The sequence below is a fragment of the Motacilla alba genome, chromosome 8 (assembly GCF_015832195.1).
Source record: "Motacilla alba alba isolate MOTALB_02 chromosome 8, Motacilla_alba_V1.0_pri, whole genome shotgun sequence".
Taxonomy (NCBI): Eukaryota; Metazoa; Chordata; class Aves; order Passeriformes; family Motacillidae; genus Motacilla; species Motacilla alba.
The window spans coordinates 11,132,875-11,154,603 of NC_052023.1; the positions used below are offsets into that span (position 1 = coordinate 11,132,875).

Here is a 21,729-nt window from a genome sequence, read left to right on the forward strand (position 1 = left end):
TTCCTGGCACAGCCTGCCCAGCAGAACTACCCACACGGGCACCACCAACCCCTGCTCGGATGCTGGGATTGTGTAGCTGTGTTAACCTCTGCATGTTAAGGCTTAATTAGCCTTCTCCTCGAAGGGATTGATTCCTTGTGACAGAATTAGTTTTTAAGAGTTAGAATTGCAAAGGGCTGCTGCCCACAGAACCATCTTTTCCCCAAGGTTGTGTAGCCATAGGAATGTATCAGGAGGGCTTGGACTAGATGGAAAACATGCAAGGTCTTTGTCCCCAGAACTAAAGGTCTTTGTCCTCAGAACTAGAAGTAGTGACTTTGTGTAGCCTGTCACAATGACTCACACTTGAAAGGCAGATTCACGCTGCTTTTGACATCCCTACCAGGCAACAACAGCCGTGGTAATTTTGGATGGGAAGTTGTAAGCATGGCTGAAATTTATGTGAGTTATGTTTGGCCTAAAGCTGATTTCAAGAGTACCATAAGTTCAGGTAAAGCACTTCATGAGACCCATGGAACGATGTGCGTACAGTGGCTGTTGGCTTTTATCATTTGGTGGATGCCTTTCCTCGTGTAGCTTCTCGGAGGTGAAATTAGCTCAGCCTAGGGCTGGACTTTCTGTTGCTCTTTGTGGTGATCTCAGCTCAAGTCACACCTTCAGTTTTGTCCCAAGGAGAAAATAAGTGAAATCTCCTATCTCTCCTGAAAGAAAGAGAGAAGGATGGCTGTTGCTGTTCATACTAATGAGGAAGTATTTTTAAGATAAATATCTATTTACAAAAAGTCTAAAAGTTAAAGTTCACCACATTTTGTCTGATGTGATGTTTCAAATCAAAGCATGTCAGAGAGGCTTAACACAAGACAACTACCCATGCCTCTGTCTTTCCCTAAGGAATATAATTCACTGGAAATCCCTCAATGCTTTGGACATGTTGAAATGGTTGACCTTTTCAGGACGGTTTCTCTCCCGCCTCATTCCTTTCATTCTTTACAGAGCTGGTATGGTGGAGGGTGGTGCGAAGGGGGTGGAATATTTTTCTTTTGCCTCAGATGAAAACTTCTTTCATGCCATCACACAGGTGAAGGGGTTAGTTTCACTCTGAGAAAAACAAGATTCTCAACGGCTGGACAGAAAAACAGGCAGTTATTTTTTATTCAGGAAAGAATTAATTATTAGTTTATCTTATTCAGTAAGAAACAGAGCTTCATTACAGAACTCCTTATGAATAACTAGTACTTAAAGACACAAACTGCTATCTAGAATGATCTAACACTGGTTGGTGGTAGCCTCTAATAGAAAATGTTGTAAATCCCTATTTTACCACCTTCTTCCACTGACTTGTCATTGAGATATTTCCTTATGTTAGTCAATACAGATAGAAACTTTACGAAGTTATTTTTCATTAATCTTCCCAGAAATACTAAAATTTTTAGCTCAAGAGCTTCAGCCTGTGGCTGTAAATAACAAAGAAGTGGATTTCCCGTGGTGAGAGGTGCTGAGGAGTCTGCAGGACCTGTGTAAGAGTACAGCACTTTGCAAAGGCCAAACACACACTGGCATCTTCTCTGGAAATGCATAGCAAGGCAGCTCAGGAGTGTAAGCAGGAGAAATCCCCCCAGGCCCTTTCTGCTCCACTGGTGGGGAGGATTTGCCCCTGCATACAAATGAGGACATCTAGATCCTCTGGTTTCAACCTACTTACTGTCTTGAGGGATTGCACCTGGACAGGGGAGGCTTCCAGGCTAGGAACAATGTTGCTGTTAAATGTGTGCACAACACTAACCCCTTCTGGCTCCCACCATTGAGGGGCTCTGTGGTAAATGATTCTTTAACGTGAACTGGAAGGTACTGCCTGCATGTAAACAGGTACCCTGAGCTGCTGCAGAGAGGATGAAGACACCCACTACAAGGAATTTATTAACGGAGCCAGAGAGCTTTTGGTACCAAAGCAGCAGGAGTGAAGCAATGTGGCACAAAAGGAATACAGGGAAGGTGCCAAGTACGGAAAATGCAAAGGGTTCCAAGATGAAGTAATGAGAAGTACTGAGGAAGTGTAAAAAGGGGAGAAAGAGACTGCAGGAGAAGTGACAAATACGAAGTAAAAGCTTTATGATATACAGAGTATGTTATGTAAGAGAAGAATTTGAATTTGATGAGATTATGTAAAGTGAAAGATTTCTTCAACAGCTGAATTTATTCATCTGTACTTTACCCCACTTTCTTATCTTAAGAAAAGTCCAAAGAAAGTTGCACAAGCAAAAAGCCTCACAAATGAACCCAAGTTTTCATTCCCTGTGACGGATGCCAGCTCTTCACTCAAAAAGCCACGCACAACGCAAACGCGTCTGGTGGGACATTCGGGCTGCTTGCTGATAGTGATTATTTCTCACAGGGCAGCAATTTAGACAAAGGGAAGCCTGCTGTAGAGTGAAAAGGGCTGAACACAAACCAACGCTGCACTCTTAAACAAGCAGCGTAAGGATTTTTACAGCCCCAACAACAGAGAGAGTTGGGACCTTTCTGCCCGACTGTGAGCAGCCATCCCCCGAGCACACCGCGGGCTGCCCGGGGAGCGATTACCAACACACAGCGTGTCTGCAGGCATCGCGGAGCCCCGCAAGGGACAGACTGCCGCTCGTACGTCCCGGAGCTCAGGAAAACACGCTCTGGAGCCATGAATCAAACTCGGTCATGTGACGGAGGGGAGGTGCTGGGCTGGCTCCCAGCCAGTGGCAGGAGCTGATGGGTGGAACGAACGGGGCATAAAAAGACTAATATGACTAGCGGATCCTGGATGCGTGCTACCTTTATTTGGATCTACAGGAATGTAGGCTCCAGCAGTTCTGCAGCTCTACCAGCCTCTTGCCTGACACTGCAGCTGCTGCTCACAAAGTAGAATCCCGCTGCTCTTTGGTAGGAAGGATAGAGAAAGAACATGGCCTGCATTTTGAAGGTAAATCTCTATCTGTTGCTTGAATGCATTGTTAGAGAGCCCCTCGCCGCTCACAGGCGTGGATTTGGTATAGTCCTAATGCATCTTCGTTGTCTTTTTGCGTCCTGGCTTTGTTTGGCAAATGAATATGGAGAGATTCTGCAACGCACAGCTGTGTTCTGCTTCCCTCTGCCATTCTTTCTCTTTCCCCTGCATTGTCAGAACTGTGAGCTAGCGGGGAGAGAAGTGCGTACCGAATAATGGGAGGGGGGAGAGGGGCTCTGGGCTGTCTCAGCTTTGTCTGCACTGAATTCCTTCAGGAGCAACAGCATTTGGGCAACAGACTTCCAGCACAAAGGACAAAAAGGGCAACTTATTTTCTTTTTCTCACCATGCAGCATTTTCTGCTCTTAAAGCAGCGGCTGCAGATGTCCACCGCTGTCCCTAAAGCACACGCTCCCCTGCTGAATCTGCTCCAGATCCACATGGTCCACACAATTACACTTAATATTTACCCGCATTTTCTAATTCAGCAACCTATTTGATAGCGGGTTTTCCCCCTTCACGCCAGCAAATATAAGCATAAACTTACCGTGTGATCACATGCTTTCTCCAGCCTGCTTCCCTCACCGAGGTAAAAGAACTTGGAGCCCGCATGGCATGGAGATGGAGGGAGCATCGCAGCGCTGCGATTGAATGGGAGGGGAGGAGGCGGAAGTGCGCTCAGTCGGGAACAAGCGGCGTTTGTTCCCTGTCGCTGTCGCCTGCCGGGATTCACTGTCCTGTGCCGCCTGCCGAGGGCTCAGGTTCAGATCCCTTTGTTACCTGGTCTGTTTCAGATCCATTTATTGCCTTGTCTGTTTCAGATCAGTTTATTACTTCCCTGCTGCTTTCCGTGCATACTTTGTGTGTATTTGCACTCGGTTTCTTTCAGCAAGTCAAACTGATCTGTGAGTTCTTTGTTAGTTGCAGTCTGATCTTCTAGCGTGGAGTTGATAATCTCAAACTTTGGGATGGCCTGCTATAGCAGTTGCTTTCAGTGTATCAGCAGAGTGGAAAAATTGCAAAACTTTAAAACAGCCTCGGAATAATGAACATTTAGGTGTCCAAGAATGTGATCCTTAGCACTACTTTTGGGCACTCAACTTTGAAAAAAAGTTATTTTGCTGCACACTTTTCCTCATTCATTCATTCTCAACTAGCGGGTCTGTGGTACATGGATTTTTTTGTTTTTAGTTGTCTGTCTTGTAGGCTGTGGTAGTTTATGTTAATAAATCTGGCCAAGTCTGCTGCAAGTGCAGAAACTTCCCTGAACTAGCAGGTTCTGCTTGGAGCTAGATGGTAACAAACTCCTTTAGTCAGCAGTAATGCAACTCAGAGTTGTGATTTGAGATGAGAAGATGTGAGCTCTGTGACTGGAGCCTGGGTTCACAAAGATAAGCATGTGCACTCCTGTTGAAACACTCCCTAAATGGCTTTGGTTGGATGTGCCAGTGATCAGGAAAACAGAATGTCTTATTTTTTAAAAATTCTGTGGCAAGATCACATGCAAAATCTTCCTTTTGTCCGCAAGAGTTAAGTAAGAATCCTTTGACAAGAAAATTCCAGTGTCTCTTTTGCCCTCCTAATTGTTTCCTCTGCAGTCTGCTGACATAGCCTGCCACAAGCATGACTTGGAGTTTGAATTATAATGCAATAAAAACCTTCTGTTTGCCTGGGCCAGGAACTCCATTTGGTTGTTATTCTGATGGTTAAATCAATAGATTAATTGGTATTCCTTGACAGACAGCTTTCTTCCAGCTTAATTCTTAATCTTGTTAATACAGGCAGGTGCAAGGATAAAAAGTGAAAGAGACTGAAGAAGATTAGCATTGCCATAAGGCAAGCTGGATTTTCTCTGACAAACATCCCACAGGAGTAATTTAAATGTCTAGCTGGAGATACTTGCTTGTATATAAGTTTTAAATGTAATGTCTAAAGCTTTTTCCCTAACAAGGAAATTAGAAATAGTATATATATTGGCATGACACTAGGCTCATTCCTTCCTGAAAATATCAACCTGTTAGCTACACCCTTCCACTTCCCTGGGGTTTGCCCTGAGCGTGTGTGGAAATAGGAAAAAACCCCCAGAAATCTGTAGGTATAGATTTGAAATAAGTGTTTGCACAGTGGATGGGAAGCCAGAACAGCTGTGTGTCCTTTGCACTTCAGCCCTGAGTGTCTCTCTGACTCTGCCTTGTGGCTTGCCTCCTCTCTTCCTGGATTTTTAACCCCCTGATAAAGATGTTGAGACTTGCTGGATGTTGGAGTTCCATGTGAGTGAGAGTTTAATATACATGTGATTGGCTAGAGGTGTAAAGTGCAAAGATCAAGGGTGGTGGTTAATAATTAACTGTAGTTACTTGGAGTGGGTATGAGTGTGTTAGAAGAGGTGTGTCACCTTTAGATGTGAACATCTTCTTGTACTCTGCCTACTGCATGGAATAATCTCTGTGTGCAGCCTGTGCAAAAATGCTTTGAAGGGGATTCTCCCTGAGGGTGCTTGCTGTCCCTGGTGTTTGTTGTGCACTCATCCTAGGTAAAAGTGATGGGGATGTTACTGATGTTATGTGGCTCCAGAAACTTTACCTTCTAGTCAGCAGTGGGGCATTCTCAGTAAAACCAGTGAAATTATTATTTTGAGGCATTCTCTCCTCTGTTAAAGAAAAGCAGGGAAAGATGCAAGTTCTAAAGTGCATCTTGTGTTTTTATTTTCTCTGTCATGACTTTTAAAAACATGCCAAGTAGCTGAGTGAAGTGTAGGCACTTTTTGGAAGCAAACAGTTGATCTTATGCTGGTTACTATGGTAGCTGCGTGTCACTTTGCCAGCTACTAGATTAGCAGGGATTACTAGTTATGTAGTCACTCTTGTCCCTAATGATACTGAAGTCCCCAAGTTCCACTATATCTGCCAGTGACTCTTGAAGATGAGGACAGATTTCACACAATAAATTACTTCCTACTCCACTTCTTGCATAATTGAAAAATAATACTTCAAAGTATGTGTCATTTTATGATAAACACAGCATGAATGATAACACTCTATAAAACCATGATATCCCCCAGTGAAGACTGGACCATGATATTTTAAAGCAAACGGGATAGGTAGCTTAGTTTGCACATGCTGCACTTTGCAGGAGATTGTCTGACCCTGTTCCCAAACTCTTTTTTTTTGAATGGAAGCTTTGAAGAAGATGATGAAGATTGATTATGTTGTCATCCGAGTGCAGTTTTCACTGTAGCCTTCGTGTGGTAGAGCTTAATAAACAAAATCCGAGTGTGATGGGCCTGTACGGTGAGGACTGAGCATAAAATCTAGGAAGACACTTCCTTCTGGTTTGTGTGCTGTGTATTTGCTGTGCAGTGAACAACAGAGGTTTCATGTGCCTGGGGGCTGGATGTGACCTTCCATCATCAGGGACCACAATCCTTCAGCGAAACTCTGCGGTCTAAATATTATTTGCATAATGTGAGGTGATGTTCTTATTACCACAGCTGATTGAGGGTTCTCTCAAAGAAAACAGGTGGCCAACCTAAAATTTATAGACTCTTTAATATTTTAAAAATCTGATTTAAAGATTGAAAGAACTGTTTTGTAAAGCATGACATACAGGTTTCAAACAAACAAAAACCTTCAGCTCAGGCTTGTGGCTCTTCTGCAGGATGCTGTCAAAGTTGACAGTACCTGTGTGTTCATCTGCAATTCTTTTACATGCTTCCTCTCTGTGGCTATCTCCACTGGTTTATTAAATTCACAGGTTGCATTTTTCCCTTAGTGCACATAGTGAACTGTTTTTGGCAGGAATTTTCTTTGAGAGTTTTTTCTCAGTGTTCAATGGTCTATGTCTGATTGGGGTCTTCAGACACTGCAGTAATACAGATAATATTACTATCATAGACAGATGCTCCATCTGCACTTTTGAGACTAAAATAGCAAAGCTGATCTCATTACATTGAATTTTTCACCCTGGCAAGTAGCTGTTCAGAGGGGAGAGGCAGAAGGTCTGAAAGGATCTGATCCCAGTGTTTGGATGCTTGTAATCTTGCATATTTAGTTATGAAATTGATTTTTTTCATCTCTGTGTACATGACAATGAGTGTATATATTTCCTCCCAAGTTTCTCTATCATCAAAAGTGTGTTCTCCGTTTCAGTCTGCTCTGTTGTGCAGGGTGGGTTATGAGTCTCACCATAACTCCATTCTCTACTAGAGATTTGCAGGATGCAAACATTTCCATAGATTTGACCTCTATATCCTGCTTGAATCAGGTCCAAGATAATTCACATTCTGCCTTGCCTGTTAAATTGACTGCAGCAGTGTTTGTGCTGAGAGTTGTACTTGGATCCTCTTTGATTGTCATGCTGTGCTCTTCCTTCTGATGTGACAAGAGATGGAGAGATCCCTGGAAAAGGAACAAGGGTGACCTCCCCTCCACATGGGAGGATGCTGCACTGATGGGCCAATTCCCAGAATTTGCTGCAGGTTTGCTGTAATGTGAGCTCTCTCCTCAGCCTGTCTTAACCTGCTCCACAGCTCAGTGGGCTGCAGCTTTTCTCTTGTAACTGGAATCATTCCTAGGATTGTATGGCTGCACCTCTGGGGAGGGAAGGTGTAAATATGCAAAGGTGGCCCCAATGAGGTGTGCATAAATGAGCTGGAAAGTAGTAGGTGGATGCAACAAGGAGTTACAGAGAAGAATCTGAGTTAATAACTAGTTTTCTTGTGGATCACTCCATCCTTATTTGTTATGGGTTAATGTTCCCATCCTTTTTCACCCCACCCAACAAAAATGGCAAAACGTAATTTTTAATGCTTTCTAATATTCCTTTTTCATTGGATATTTCTATTTTAAATGAATTTCTTACAATTACTCTGTTTCTAAATAAAATACTTCTTTTTTAGTGGTTCTGCATTGTTTACCTCTGAATTGCTCCAAAGTAAATGAAGCTGCATTAATGAATGCCCGTGTGCAGGGCTAGGATATCATGGTCCAGTGGTGCTTAATTACCATGTGAAATTTTATGGAGTGCAGTGTATGGAGTTTTGTAATGTGCTTTTTGTTATGTTCACTTCTTGAAAATTTAAGGAAAATTAAATTTTGAGAAGTATAAAACCACTTTTCACTCTCACTTGCAATGACCTTAAATGGATCATACTTTAACAACAATATATTAGCCCCTTCCCAGAAAGAGACAGCAACTAGTCAGTCTAGTCATCCAGGAGGACTTGCTTTGGTTGAATGAATTAGCTTTTGATGCCCATGTAGCTGAACCAAGAAAACCTCCTGTTTTCTGCACACTTCAGTTGGTTTAAAACTGGAGATTTGTGTCTGGTTTGGAGGTGTGAAAACTGAAATCACAAAACCAGCATGAAGTTATGATGTGTCTTATACCTTCAAGTGGTTATTTGATAAAGCAATAATGGGAAAAGGTTTTTGTCTTGCAGTTCATCTTCAAACAATGAAGCCTGTGTCTCCCAGATGTTTTGTTCCCCCCTGAGCAGGGGCACACTGTCTTTGTGTGCTGTTTGAACAGCCTGGTTTCAGGAAAGGCGTCCCTGCCCAAATTGCTTTGGCCAAACTGCCCAGTCGGTTCTGTGATTATCAGGGGAATGGAATCACATATTAAAGGGAATCGTCTCAAAATGCAGCCATTTGTAAACTTGTGCGTGAGTTTTGGTGGTTTATATCTTGTTCATTTTTTTTTCAATTTCCATTTTGAAGTCCTGAATGCCAGATAACTTGGCAAGCCGGAGTATGACATAAACCATCACAGAAGCCAGCAAATTGCTATACTTTGACATAACATATTGAAATTCCTTGAGATACAGCACAGATGTGCTATTGCCTATTTCTAGTGACACGGCACCCGAAAGCAAAGCACACCTTGTTTTCTTGCCAAACATTCATGATTAATTTAAGGGAGTGTGAAATGCAGCTAAAAGACCCCCTATTTTAGGTTTTAATCACAACTATCACTACATCTGTGTGGTTAATTTAAAAAGGCATAGCTTTTAGCATTTTGTCTGTTCTTTTGCCATGTTTCATTCCAGCAGTATCTTAGTGCCTTCCAGAAGTCTTAATACTGGACATGGTGATCTTTCCAGGATTTGTTTTCTCATCTTTTCCCAGGAAAGCAGTATCTATGCAGCAGATTGACTTCTTGTTAAGAGGATTTTTTCCTGTGTCTGTGGCTTAAAGAGGAAAAAAGTTTTCTGTGTGTTTTCTAGGAAAGGTAAAATGCTTAGACATGAAGTGGAAAGTGAATTTCTTTATCTTTCTGGTGGCTAATGGATAAATATAATTTTTGGACCAATCTGCTCCCCAGAGCAGCTTTTACCATAACATGAAGTGCTATTGTGTACAAGAAAATTTAGTGATTCTAAATTTATTTTTAATTTTACTTTCAGATATTAAACAGATAATTCATTTTGTGGTTGTTATCCATGACATTGTCCCAGTACTTTCCTCTGCCTATCAGCTGCTTTCCATCCATATTCGGATTCATAGCACAGAGGGCTGGAAGTGTGCCCATACATAACAATGAGAGGTGGAGGTGTGTTTTATCTTGCTAGTCATTGAGACTTCTCTGAGACCTCTGACCAGGAGCTGGGAGAAATTGATCTTTTGTGGAGATCTGTAAACAAGGTGGGGAAAGGCAGCTCCATTTATTGGATATATTCTCAATAAATAAGGCACAGCTCTGCCTTGGGCCAGTAATCTCTTAAAGCTGAGGGAGCAGTTGCTTTGCTGTTGTCAGCATCAAATACACAGATGGAATGAATTTGCTGTTGCTTTGGAGGAAAAGCTGCATCTGCTGCATTTTTTTGTGGTGGTTCTTGTAAAATAACCTGTGGACTGCTGAGAAAGAACAGCCCCTGCTTTTCCAGCAGCTTCATTGGTTTCTGTGAATGGGAAGTCTAAAAGGACAATGTGTGACTGTAATGTATGTTGTGTTCCTCAACTGTGGACAGAATAAATTATGTCTGGCTGAGGTGAGAATTGCTTTGAGTGATCTCAGGAAATGTTAATTATTGAGCTGACTGTTCTCTGTACTCCCCCCTGCCCCTTCAGGAACATCCTGTGTTTGTGCAAATAGTGCCCTTACAGGGTTACATACCTGCTTTGATAGCAGTGTCCCAAGTTAGATCAAGTCAGATATCCTTATGCTGGTGCATTCAGATGCTTTCTGGGAGCTGTACAGGTGTACTAATTTTTTTCTAAGTCAGTCGACTAGCTAAAATTACGTTACGAGTACAAAATTTGTATAAATGGGATTTGTATTTAAAATAATGACAGTTATTTTGGTTCTGGTTATTTTAGAAAGAAGCACCTGAAAAACATGACAATTTTTGTTTTTTATATTTGAAAGTGAGTAAAGTACCATGCTGGATATTCTTTTTCATATTTACTCTTGAGAAGAACAAAGGTGAGGCAGGAACTGAACTGGAAGGGTTTAGGAGATGAGATCTTGTACGTGGTGCTGTTCAGGAGCAATGGTTCATGTGATGTAAAGGCAGTCCTGTTAAGTAGTTCTTGTTTACCTGCATAGCATGTGTGACATTTAAAATTAACATGGGAGCACTACACTTGCTAAGAATTAAATGAAGCAGTAGCTTCTTACCAAAGCTATGTTTTCAGCAATTTGCATTAACAATAGGCAGAGGAATGCTGGCCTAGGCAGGTAGGATGGCAGGTGTGGAGCAGTTGGAAGTAATCAGAAAAAACATGTTTATTTCATGGGAACAGCAATTTGTAGAGAAGATATATGAATGAATTATTTATAGTTCCTGTCTCTTCTAACCATGTGTTCCTCGCAGTGTTTGTTTGGTGTAGGATTGGGTAGCTTATGTTTCTTTCTTAAATTCTTTTCCTTTAAATTATATATCATCTCAATACCAGGAGAAGTTTGCCAAGGCCTTGGTAAGGGGAATGTCTCCCTGAGCATGTAACAACGTGAGACTCTGTTCCATGAGGTTTGGTGATTTAATTCTAAATAGGAAAAGCCAGAAGCCAAATGCCAGTTAATTTTTTTCTTTTAAGTTTTGCAGCCTTTTGTTAGCCATCAACTTTGAGTTTCCTCCAAATCTATCGTTCAGCCAGATTTGAACAGAATTTTTTTCTTGGACTGATGGGCTGCCATTACATTGAAGAAATAACAATGTGTATCTATTATTAACCCTTTAATAAACATAGTGGTATTATTACTAACCTATTGAGGTCCTTGGAGTGCTTCTTGGTGTACTTTCAATAATTATCAGTACATTATTTTACGTTAGATTATAAAATTATGTGCTTGTGGTTTGTGTATGTACTCAAAGTTACTATGATCTAGTCCTTCTCCATAAGTGGAAATCACTTTATCTTTTAGATTAATTCAAAAAGAATGGAAGGATTTTATGTTTTGATGTGTTGTGTTCTGCTGTGGGGTGCAGTTACACCAGAATCAAGTTCCTGTAAAAGTCTGTTTGGTTTGATTTGTCAGGGGACTAAATATTTTAATTCTAGGTTATGTATGTCCACAATGGTGCTTATGTGATTACTTAAATTCCTTATAGTTTTGCTAAACTTTTCTACCTCAGTCCTCTGAGCCATGTGGGTAAGATATTTACAAGTTCCTTCATGTCAGCTGATCTGTTACAGTTTTCCTGTGTTTACATTCAACTCTGACAAGCTAGTCAGGTTTAAATCAGCTATTAACAGGAGAGAGCTTTCTATTACTGCTTCTTATGTGGAAACAAAAAAACCCAACGTTTAAAAAATGGAATGGAGAATGAGGCTGACTCATTCTGTGGGATCCTTGGGAGCTGTGGAATGTGGGGAAAAAACTAGTGGAAGACACATCTTTAGTAACCGGGGAATGGAAGCTTTGCCAAAAGAAAAGCTTTTGTAACTTTTTTCCATATGATTACAGAGAGAATTTCAGACAGTTGTCTCTGTGTGTGTCTCTTTTCCTTTTCTGTCTTTTTTTCCATTTTCTTCCATGGGATATAAAAATATTTTTACAGAAAAATTAGTTTTACCCTACTAAACTAATACTCCAAACCAGAGAGCAGAAATGGCACCTTTTGGGGACACCTCTTGAACAGCATCCTTGCTTTATTGGGCATGTTCTCTCAGCCAGTGTTAAATTGTCTGTGCCTGTTACAGGGACCTGGAAGTCTGTCTCTGCAGTTCACAACTCTTACTGTGAAATGGAGTTTATACTGTGTTTTTACTTTGTGTTTGCTGCCACTTGCCCACTCATATTTCATTAAACCAATTAAAGTATCTTAGTGGTTTTGCCAGGTCACTTAAGGTGAAAACAGAGAACCGAGGACCTGGAAATGCCATCGAAGCTTCCGCCGCTCTAACCACGCTTCTTCCTCTTGGGAACCCTGACTATGGAGACTCAGTGGTCTTGTCTGTAACTGCTTTAACCCCGAGGACAGGCTGGGGTGGCAGAGCCAAGAGCAGCCAAGAGTCAGCAGGCAGCATGTGGCTGTGTACGAGGAGCAGCACAGCTCTGGGTCACGGACTGGCACCTCTGCAAGCCACCGAGAGCTGCTCACCTGCCCTCTGTGCTGCAGCATGGCTGCTGCAGAAACCAAAAATGCAACTGGCTTACAGGAACTCTTTCTGCTTTCTTGAATGTTATTTTTAAGATGAATTAGTTTCCTGATTATTGCAGGGTTGCATTTGGCCCAGGTGACAAGGTGGTGCAAGTAGGAGAGAGTAGCCTAGAAGGGGTCAGGAAACCTTTATGAGGTTCCTACTACCAAAATACTGCTGCAGGAGTAGGAGCTCATACTGTTAGTAGAAATTGCTTGCCAATGTGTAATAAATAAGCCCAGACTGGATCTAGCCACTGTTTAAGCAGGAAGTTCTGTAGCAGAAATTCAGCTTTATTCTGTGGAGGCCCTGCTGCCCTGAGTGACACAGGAGGCAAGGCACAGTTTGATAAATTGGTGCCTACTGAGTGCTAGAATATGGTTTTAGTGTGCCTAGAATGGAAAAAAGGGAGTGTTCCCTATTTCATGTGATCCTGATGGAGGTCATTGTTTGTCCTGTGCTTGTAGCACCTGTATAATCTTTCCCAGGTGAGCTGGTTCCATGTTGTCCTGCTTTGCTGTCTTTGGACAATGGCCCTGGGCCATCTCCCATGTCTGTAGGTGCCACCACCTCCTCACCTGCAGCCCTGCACAAACTGCAGGTACCACCAAGTATTTCCATTCTTAACTTGCACACTTGACTTGAATGTAAGCCTAATTTATTTAGGAAGCAGGAGTGTGTTCCAATAGCACTCATGCTGCAGTTTTAGGCAGTAATTGTTCTCAAGCAGCCTTATAGACAGTTAGTGACTGTGTCAGTTGAATCTATGCTTTTACACCCTTTATTTCTTCAGATACAGTCTCTTACTCAGCAAATGAGTGTGTGTGTGTATATATATATATATATATATACACATACACATATATATAAAGTCTTAAAATGTTTGGTGTTCTTTTATGCTTCCTATTTCTGCAGATCATAGATTTTATTTCTATTACTGTGTCCCCCAGCCATAGATTTTTAATTAAGAGAATGATTACCCATTATTGTGTCAGTCAGAGAGCTTGGAGGAGCTATTTGAAGTCCACTCTACTTCAGTATGTTTCATATTGTGGCCAAACAAGACCAGACAAAATTTTCCCTTGTTGGATCCTACAAGAGCAAGAGACAGCAGTGACTGCACTGTAGGTGGTCTTTATTGACAGTGATACTTGTCTGACAAATAAAAAATACCAAAGTTGCTTGTAATCTCATGTCGTGTGAAATTCTGAAGACATTTTGTTTCTCTTGTTGTTTTACTAAATGCCATCGATATTCCAAGTTTGACCACTTGTTGGAAAGGCCTTGCGTTAGTTCCTCTGCCATCTCCCAGGTGTGCTTGTGCTTTTGAGACACATGAGATGAAGCTCAGCTGGCATTTCGTTAAAGCTTTCTTTGCCTCTTGGTGAGGCTTGTAACATGAGTGTTTCTGAAAATTCAGCTTTCGGTATTAGCTACAACTGATGTTCCGCTTGGTGGCACTTACGAATTAACAAGAAGATTGACTGTGCTTTTTTCCCCACTGAAATCTGGCATGAGACCTTATTATCACTCCCCATTCATTGATTCCAGGGGGAGAAGCTGACTTTGGTGTACTTGTTCTGAATGCAAACTCGGAGAGCTGTTAGAACTCCTCTATTTTGCCTTTTACTTCAGATCCTCAGTTTCAAATCTGCCCGAGGCCATTGCAGTGAGGAACGATTGTACAGTGAAAAGCACATCCCCCAATGGGCAGATATCATGCAGGTCACAGATACTGTGGAAATGGATGATAACTTGTTTTTACCTTTAAAATCTGCAGGAAAACATTATTAGTGACACTGAAAAGAAAATGGGATTTGACAGCATTGCTCCTTTTTTAGATTTTTTTCTTTCTGCCCCATCTTTCTCTCAATGGGAAGTCCTAAGCCCCTCATGAAAAAGGCCAGAGAGTTGAATTTCCTTCTGGGCCTCAAGGTAAGGTACCATGGCTTGTCAGGATTTTGTTAATGGTGCCATTAAGCATCCCTTGTGTTTGCAAAGTGTCTTGTGAAGCATTGCATGAAAGTGCTCTAAAACGAGCTAGGGAGAGAAATGTCATCCATTTATGGAAATAAACATTCTTGAAAGAAGGAAAATGGAAAACTCATCAGTATGTTAGATAAAACTGTGGGAAGTCTACTTGGGGGGTGTCTGTGTGGAACTAAAATAGAACCAAAACCTGAACTTTCAGTTGATTTAAAAAATATTTACTGGGAGGAAACATTTATTTTCTTGTGCTAAATGAAAATGAATTTTGAAATTGTTCAGTCTCCAAGCTCTATGACTCTAGCAGCCTGAGATGTGTGATTACTAGTCATATATTTCTTCAGTCAGTGAAGTGTTCTGTGAACAGCTGTGCAGTTTGTTAATTGTTAGCTTTATTGTTTATCAGTATTTTATTCCTAATTACAAAAAAATTGCTGTTTTTGTAGGATCACAGAACAGTTTGGGTTGGAAGGGACCTTTAAAGTTATCTCATTGCTTGGACCAGAAATGTTATGGTAACATTGATCTGATGTTTCCTTTTAGTTGACATAGGATTGTTTTGGCTCAAAATAGTGATTATTTGTTTTATGTAAAGGAGTTATGCTTTGCTTTTCAAATCAACACTTGTGACCTTTCACCCAGACAAAGTGGGGAAAAATGCTTTACTTACATAGCACTAGCATTGCTTTACTTCATCTTCCCTACCATCTGTAGTTGGGAAAAAGTGAGATTGTGGGATCCCTGCTGAATCATGGGCATGGTGTTCCAGGCGACTGGAAAGACTAAAGCGGTTTTGCATACTTCTGTAACTGCTGGACAGGCTGAGTACAGAGGAATGTCATTGGTAACCAACTCACTGTCTAGATGATGGTCTTTAATATGCCCTGGAGTAAAAAGCATAAATAATTTTTGTGCTTTAATAGGCACATTTCCTTTCAGGAATTTAAAAGTACTTATAAATTCAGTAAGAAAGGTATTAAAAACTTCAGAGAATGAATCAAGTTTTGCTGATCTTCTGTGAAAAGTTCCTTCCAAATATTCTATTTATATGATTGCAGACTATGATAATAACTAAATTAGTGTGATACATGTACAGTATTGTTATGTATATGTAATATACTTGCTTAATAAATTCCTTGGTTTTGTACTTCTATTAGGCACCTATTTTCCATGCAGTCCATGAGGAAAGGTAATGAAATATAATAAGGGCTGTATCCAAAGCAGTGGAAGGAAGTAATTAAACCTAATTGAAGACATTTCTTTGAACTATAATAGCAGATGCAAAGGATTAATTCAAAGCAGATTAAGGCCATTGCATGCTTTGAATTGCCAGCCTGCAAATAGATAAGTATTACTGTTATTTAAATGAAGTTACATGAAAGTAACTTCTGAAAACTGAGTCTGGGAATGAGGTCTAAAAATAGACAGTTGGGTTAGGTTTTGATAAGGAATGTCGCTTCTGTTTCCGAATTTATTACACTCTGCCAGTCAGAAATGAAATCTTAGAGATGCTGTGTACATCTTATCGAGCAACTGCAATAGGACTGAGAATTAGCCTGGGCTGTCCCTGAAGGTATTGTCTGAATGGCAACTTAATCATCAGCTGTGACAAGCCCTTGCTTGGAAATTACAGGAAAAACTACTTTAATGATTTGGAAGTAAAATTATGTGGTATTTAGACATGTTACCTGAGAAGTTATAAATTTTCTTCTATCTTTGTACTGTAATTTTCTAATGGATTTCACAGTCGGTTGTACATTAGAAGCCTAAATTATGCTTATTTGTACAATACACAGGAAAACATATGGGCATGTTCATTGCACAGGAGACTGAATATGAAAATTTATATGAAAAAGAGGTAAGATAAAGTTAGTTTTTACAGCACATTTTATTTCTTTACAGAACTGATGCAAACAAGAGAGCCTTAAACATAAATCTGAAGTTTTGGGTTCTTACTCTTTGAAGATTTAAAATTGGTAATTTCTTACCACCTGCATGATGATTCTAAATAAAATAGGATGTCAGATAACTGACTAACTGATCTGTTAAACCCATAAGTAGCTAGGAGTGAGTAGATCCTTTTCTTCCCACACCTACAGTGTGGGAAAAATAGAGGCATGAGAGCTGTGAAAGACAATCATCCTTGTCTGAATTTGGCTGATGGGCTGAGCATGGTGGTTGGAACTGAGGCAAAAGCAGGAGCAAGTCCCTGGCTGCGTATGGATGGGCAGATAGGTTTTTCCAGCACTGAAGTGGGAGAATGAGAAGTCATAGACAGACTGGAAGATGTCAACCATTAGGAAGAAATATCAGAATTGTAGTCTGGGCTTTTTTTTTTCCTGTTTTAATGTTATTGTTGCTATTGAAGCACTAAACAAATGTAGGCAAGTGCAGTAATATTTACTGCAGAGCTGTGAGAGGGGCTGCACTTTGAATGTTTTCTTGGTGTTAATTTGTAGCTTAGACTGTTGGTAATTCATGGCACAGGTGGGATTGCATGGCACTGTATGCATAATGCCAAAGACAGCGTCACCAGGGTTCCAGAACTGTTTTTGTCATGAGAGGAAAGAAAAGTTGGCTTCTCCTTTCTGTGTTACAACCCTGTTTGTTTTATGTGTGTCGGTTAACAAGATACAGATCGAAATGTTTTGTTTTGCCTCTTGCTCTGTGGAAGCAAACAGTGTTCCACGAACACCAGGCGCAGTGCGTGCCCCCAGGCTGTCCTGTGCCAGCGTGGTGGGGCTGTGCTGCCGCTCCAAAAGCCAGCAGCGGGTGCCACCTGGGAAGGCTCAATAAATGAGGTTGCCCGAAGGCATTTCTTGTAATGACAGCCTGTCATCTGGCTTAATTAAGGCCTCTCTTGAAAAGAGAAGCCTTTAACTATGGATTTTTAGAGCTTGCCTCTTCCCTGGTAAATGTAGGCACCCAGTGGAGGTCAGGGCTTGCCCTGTTCTTTTCCTGACACAGGCCAAGAGTAATTCTGGAGTGCGGCAAAACAAATGGGAGCAGACTTGTTGGATCCAGTTTGTGTCCACTTCTGAGCCCCTCAGTTTAACAAGGATGTTGAGATGCTCGAACATCTCCAGAGCGGGGCAGCATGGCTGGTGAGGGGCTTGGAGGGCAACACAAGGCTGAGGGAGCTGGGGGTGTTCAGCCTGGAGAAAAGGAGGCTCTGGGGTGACCTTACTGCTCTCTACAACTCTGAAAGGTTGAAAGGTGAAAGGTGGTTGTAGTCAGGTGGGAGTCAGTCTCTTCTCCCAGGCAATAACTGACAGAACAAGAGGACGCAGTCTTAAATTGTGCCAGGGGAAGTTTAGATGTTAGGAAAAAATTCTTCACTGAAAGAGTGATTGGACACTTCATCTGCCCAGGGAGGTGGTGGGGTCACTGTCCCTGGATGTGGCACTCAGTGCCGTGGTTTAGTTGATGAGGAGGTGTTAAGTCATAGGTTGGACTGGATGCTCTCAAAGGTGGATGCTCTGGTCTGGACTGGATGCTCTTTTCCAACCTAGTTCATCTGTGGTTCTGTGATCAGCTGCTATGGAAGTCTGTCTGCTGCCCCCATTCCCTAGAACAAGTAGCAGGCATTTCTGTGTGTATGGGAAGTTGGGATGTGTGTGCTCTCTTTTAAGAGGAACTGAAATTAAAAGTGAAAAATCCCCGAAGTCTGAGATTTGCAAAGGATGGAGGGAGGCAGATAACCACCCACTAATGTCCTAGTTGTTAGAAAAGAAAAATCTTGTGAGTCTGAGGCAACTGGGTTTGCCTAGCCTGGAAGAGCAGAGACCTGGGGAGTAGCTTTTGGCAGAGTGCTACCTCCAGAAGGGTTAGAAGAGATGCAAGCAGGTTTTTCTCACAGGAGCATAGTGGGAAGCACCATAAGCTGCAACAAGGAAAATTCCAACTGAATATAAGGAGAGAAATATGCAGCAAGACTGGAATGTTACTGACACTGGCAAAAACAGCCTCAGAAATAGTGTAAACTCAACCTGACAAGGCCCTGAGCAATCTGATGTGACTTTGAAATTAGGCCTGCTTTAGGCAGGACGCTTGGCAAGATGATCTCCAGAGGTCTCCCAGTCTTAATTATTCCTCAATTTTATGATTTCTTCAATGCTGCTGCTGCCATTCATAAGGTTAATTGTAGTGTACCGTATGTAGTGGGTTTACTGAAGCATGTCTAATAGCTGTGTTAACAGAATCACCCTCACCTGTGGGCGGGCCAAGACTTTTTGGTTCTTTCATTAATCTTGCTGAGATCCAGAAGGTAAAAACACTGGAAGTTTAATTTATGTAGAGGGGTAGATGGAAGAAATGGAAGCAGTGGCCCCTCAGTCATTAGTAGAGAAACCATTTACCAATTGGCTTAGGACACGAATAAATTGCTGTCTGGCTATTTTAAGTGTGGCATCCTGATCTTTTTTCAAGGTCTCTACAATTAAGTGCAAACTTCTCCTGAAAGGAATTACAATTTGCATTACTCTTGAGAATGCTTGAAGGGTTGTATTTGGCAGAAAATTTTAATGTGACAGGGCTTTTTGTCCTAGAACCTAAATTTAATTTGTTCATGCATAGTGCACTCAGTTGAGCATTTTCTCAAGTGGTGGACTGTAACTCTTCTTTTTCTGCCTTTGTTCAACGAGATAGGAAAATCTAGCTAGACTGATGAGCCTCTAGTAATTTGATGGTTTGTGAAAGTGAGTGCAAACTCAGTCCTTTTCTTTTCAGCTTTTCTTTCTGCAGTTCACTCTCTCATCCTGCCCCATTTTTCCAAAGGACCCTATTAAAAACCTATATTCAGGGTTATTAACTTTTTCACCAAGAAGGTTAAGCTTGATGTAATAGAAGAGAGGTTACCTGCAGTGAGGTTTATAGCTTATTACTGGTGTGAAAATTCTCTAGAGGTTTTTTAGTATTAGGGATACATGATGGAATCCTTGATACGTATGCCTTTAATAGATATGAGTATGATAAACAGAAGTGATTTATCCCAGCTGTCTGCTTCTGCTGAAATCTGCACCTTTCCTTGTTCCTCAAGGGTTGTAGTGCAGGCACAGGAAACTGAGTTCTGCTTAAGCCAAGCTGTGTGTGACAAGAGTGTTACTTGAATTTCACAACATTTTATTTACTGGAATGGTGGAATGTACAATATTGTTCATGGATTATGACTGCTAGATGTGCCCAAACAAAGTCTGGCAAGTTTCAGAGGAGTCAGAGAAATGCTCTGCTTTGTTCTCATCTTACATTTTTCTTGAGGATTATGATGCAAATATATTGCCAACAATTTTTTTCTTTTTTTTTTTAAATTTTTTTTATTTGCCATTTGTTCACCATAGCTTAAAATCAACTGTCTGCTGGAGTGCTTACTGGTAAAGTAGGATGTTTGTTTTGAATGAAAGGTCAATTAACTGGTGTCTGAGAAATTAATTCATTCTAACATGATGGTCTCAATTCTTTGCTTCAATGCAGTTTTGGCTCTCCTGTAAGCATCTCTCATTTGTCATCTGGAAAAGTTCAAATTACCATCCTCTGGCTAATATGCTGCCATGTTTCGTCTTTTTGGTTTGAAAACTAAACTTAGTCCAGGTTCTCAGACAAACTTTGTAAATAGTGGGGTGTTGTATGCTTTGCATCCTCTGGTTCTGGAAGTAAATGCTTTATTTTTGCTTTGGCACAAAGACAGAAATCAAACACACAAGTTGTAGAATTTCAGCAAGCATCCCACAGCCACAGAGTCACATTTATTACATAATTTTTGTAGACTTACTCTCAGTGGAAAATATGCACAATTTAAAGTAGATTTGTTTGTAAGACTGGCCTTTAATGTGTGCTTGCATGCCTGTCCACGTTCTAATGAACAGATAAGAAGGGCCAATGTCACTACAGACCTTCTCTCATATCCCCTGTCTTTCTGGATGTAGTTTCTGGCTTCTCAATGCTTTTTTCATTTCCTAAACTTTTTTTTTTCCCTCAGAGTTTCTCTAATACAGGTACACTGTTCTTAATATTTTCTTAGAATTAGACTGGAGGCCATAAGTGGATTACTACACTTGACCGGAATAAAGCTCTTTTTTAGCAGTTCAGGCCTTCATATTCAAGAGCAACAAAATACTCCAGATTTTCTAGCTGAAAGGTTGGCGTTCCACCTTAGAGAAGCTGTAAATAAACTCTGCTTTCTGTCAGTTGGTTGGTTTGGTTGCTGTTCTGTGCTTAATGGATCAGAATTTTTTCTTCTGTGGCTTAAGACAAAACTCTCTCTTAGGTTTGCTGCTCTGGAGCAGTAGTTAGAGATATTTCCAGTCTTTTTCCTCACTCCAAAACCTTTCAAAATCTTCTTTCAGTAAAGGATATGAACTAAAGGACGAGTGAAACCATTGCTTTTACTGACACCTAGATTGAACAGTACTGTTGTCTCCTGCAGCTCTCTCTGGCATTTTAAGGAAAACTTACAAAAAAAAAAAAAAACCTGACAAAATGATAAGCAGAGACTTATAAGTCAGAATAATTTTCTGTCTTAAATCCAGTTTGTCTCTCATTTGGTTTTCATCTAAGCAAACAAGGGTTTGATTCAATTTGCCAAGTGGCTGTATCATGTCAAAGTCTAACTTAACTGTCAAGGACAGTATCTCAAAAGGATCTTTTTGATTAATCTGCTCTTTTTTGAGCCTTCTACTTAAATTTAGAATCTAGGAAAATAGGAGACTGCAGATGATAATTTTATTTATTTATTAACATTTTTATTTGGTAATGGGACAAGGTATTTTTTCACTGCAAGTGGTTTAACAACAATAGAAATTTCTGATCAGCTATAAGAATTTGAAGTTTTAGTCTCTTAGTTTGAATTCTTCTTGTCTAGGCTTTTGCATATTTCTAGGAAACTTGTGCAAGGTCAGCTCTGATCATACTCAAATGGGATTAATTAGCCTGCTTTCTGTGAGGCTTGACCTGTACTGCCCAGAATAAAGGCTCTCGCTTCTTTCTTAAGCTCTGCTCATACCAGAGCAGTATAGTAAGTTAAAAAAAAAAGATTAAAAATTTGTGCTCTGATTTTTTTCACAATTCTTGCTTCAGGATAGTCCTTCCAGGGCAGATACGTGCAGAATTCTTCAGTTTCAGTAATGAGACTCCTGGTTGTCCTGACATCAGGAATTGGGTTTACCTTAAGTGTTTTAAGTATTTTTT

General features: G+C 40.8%; 1 protein-coding gene across 3 annotated transcripts in view; it reads left to right on the forward strand.

Annotated features, from left to right (window-relative positions):
* Positions 1-794: 794 nt before the first annotated feature.
* ST6GALNAC3 (ST6 N-acetylgalactosaminide alpha-2,6-sialyltransferase 3) overlaps positions 795-21,729 on the forward strand; it is a 220,681-nt gene continuing 199,746 nt past the window's right edge. Inside the window, exon 1 of one of the 3 annotated variants that reach the window (XM_038145005.1) lies at positions 795-2,953. In XM_038145005.1, coding sequence (XP_038000933.1) covers positions 2,936-2,953 — 18 coding nt within the window. In that variant the 5' untranslated portion in view covers positions 795-2,935. The remainder of the gene's footprint in view (positions 2,954-21,729) is intronic. The other 2 variants (XM_038145006.1, XM_038145009.1) reach the window with 2 other exon arrangements.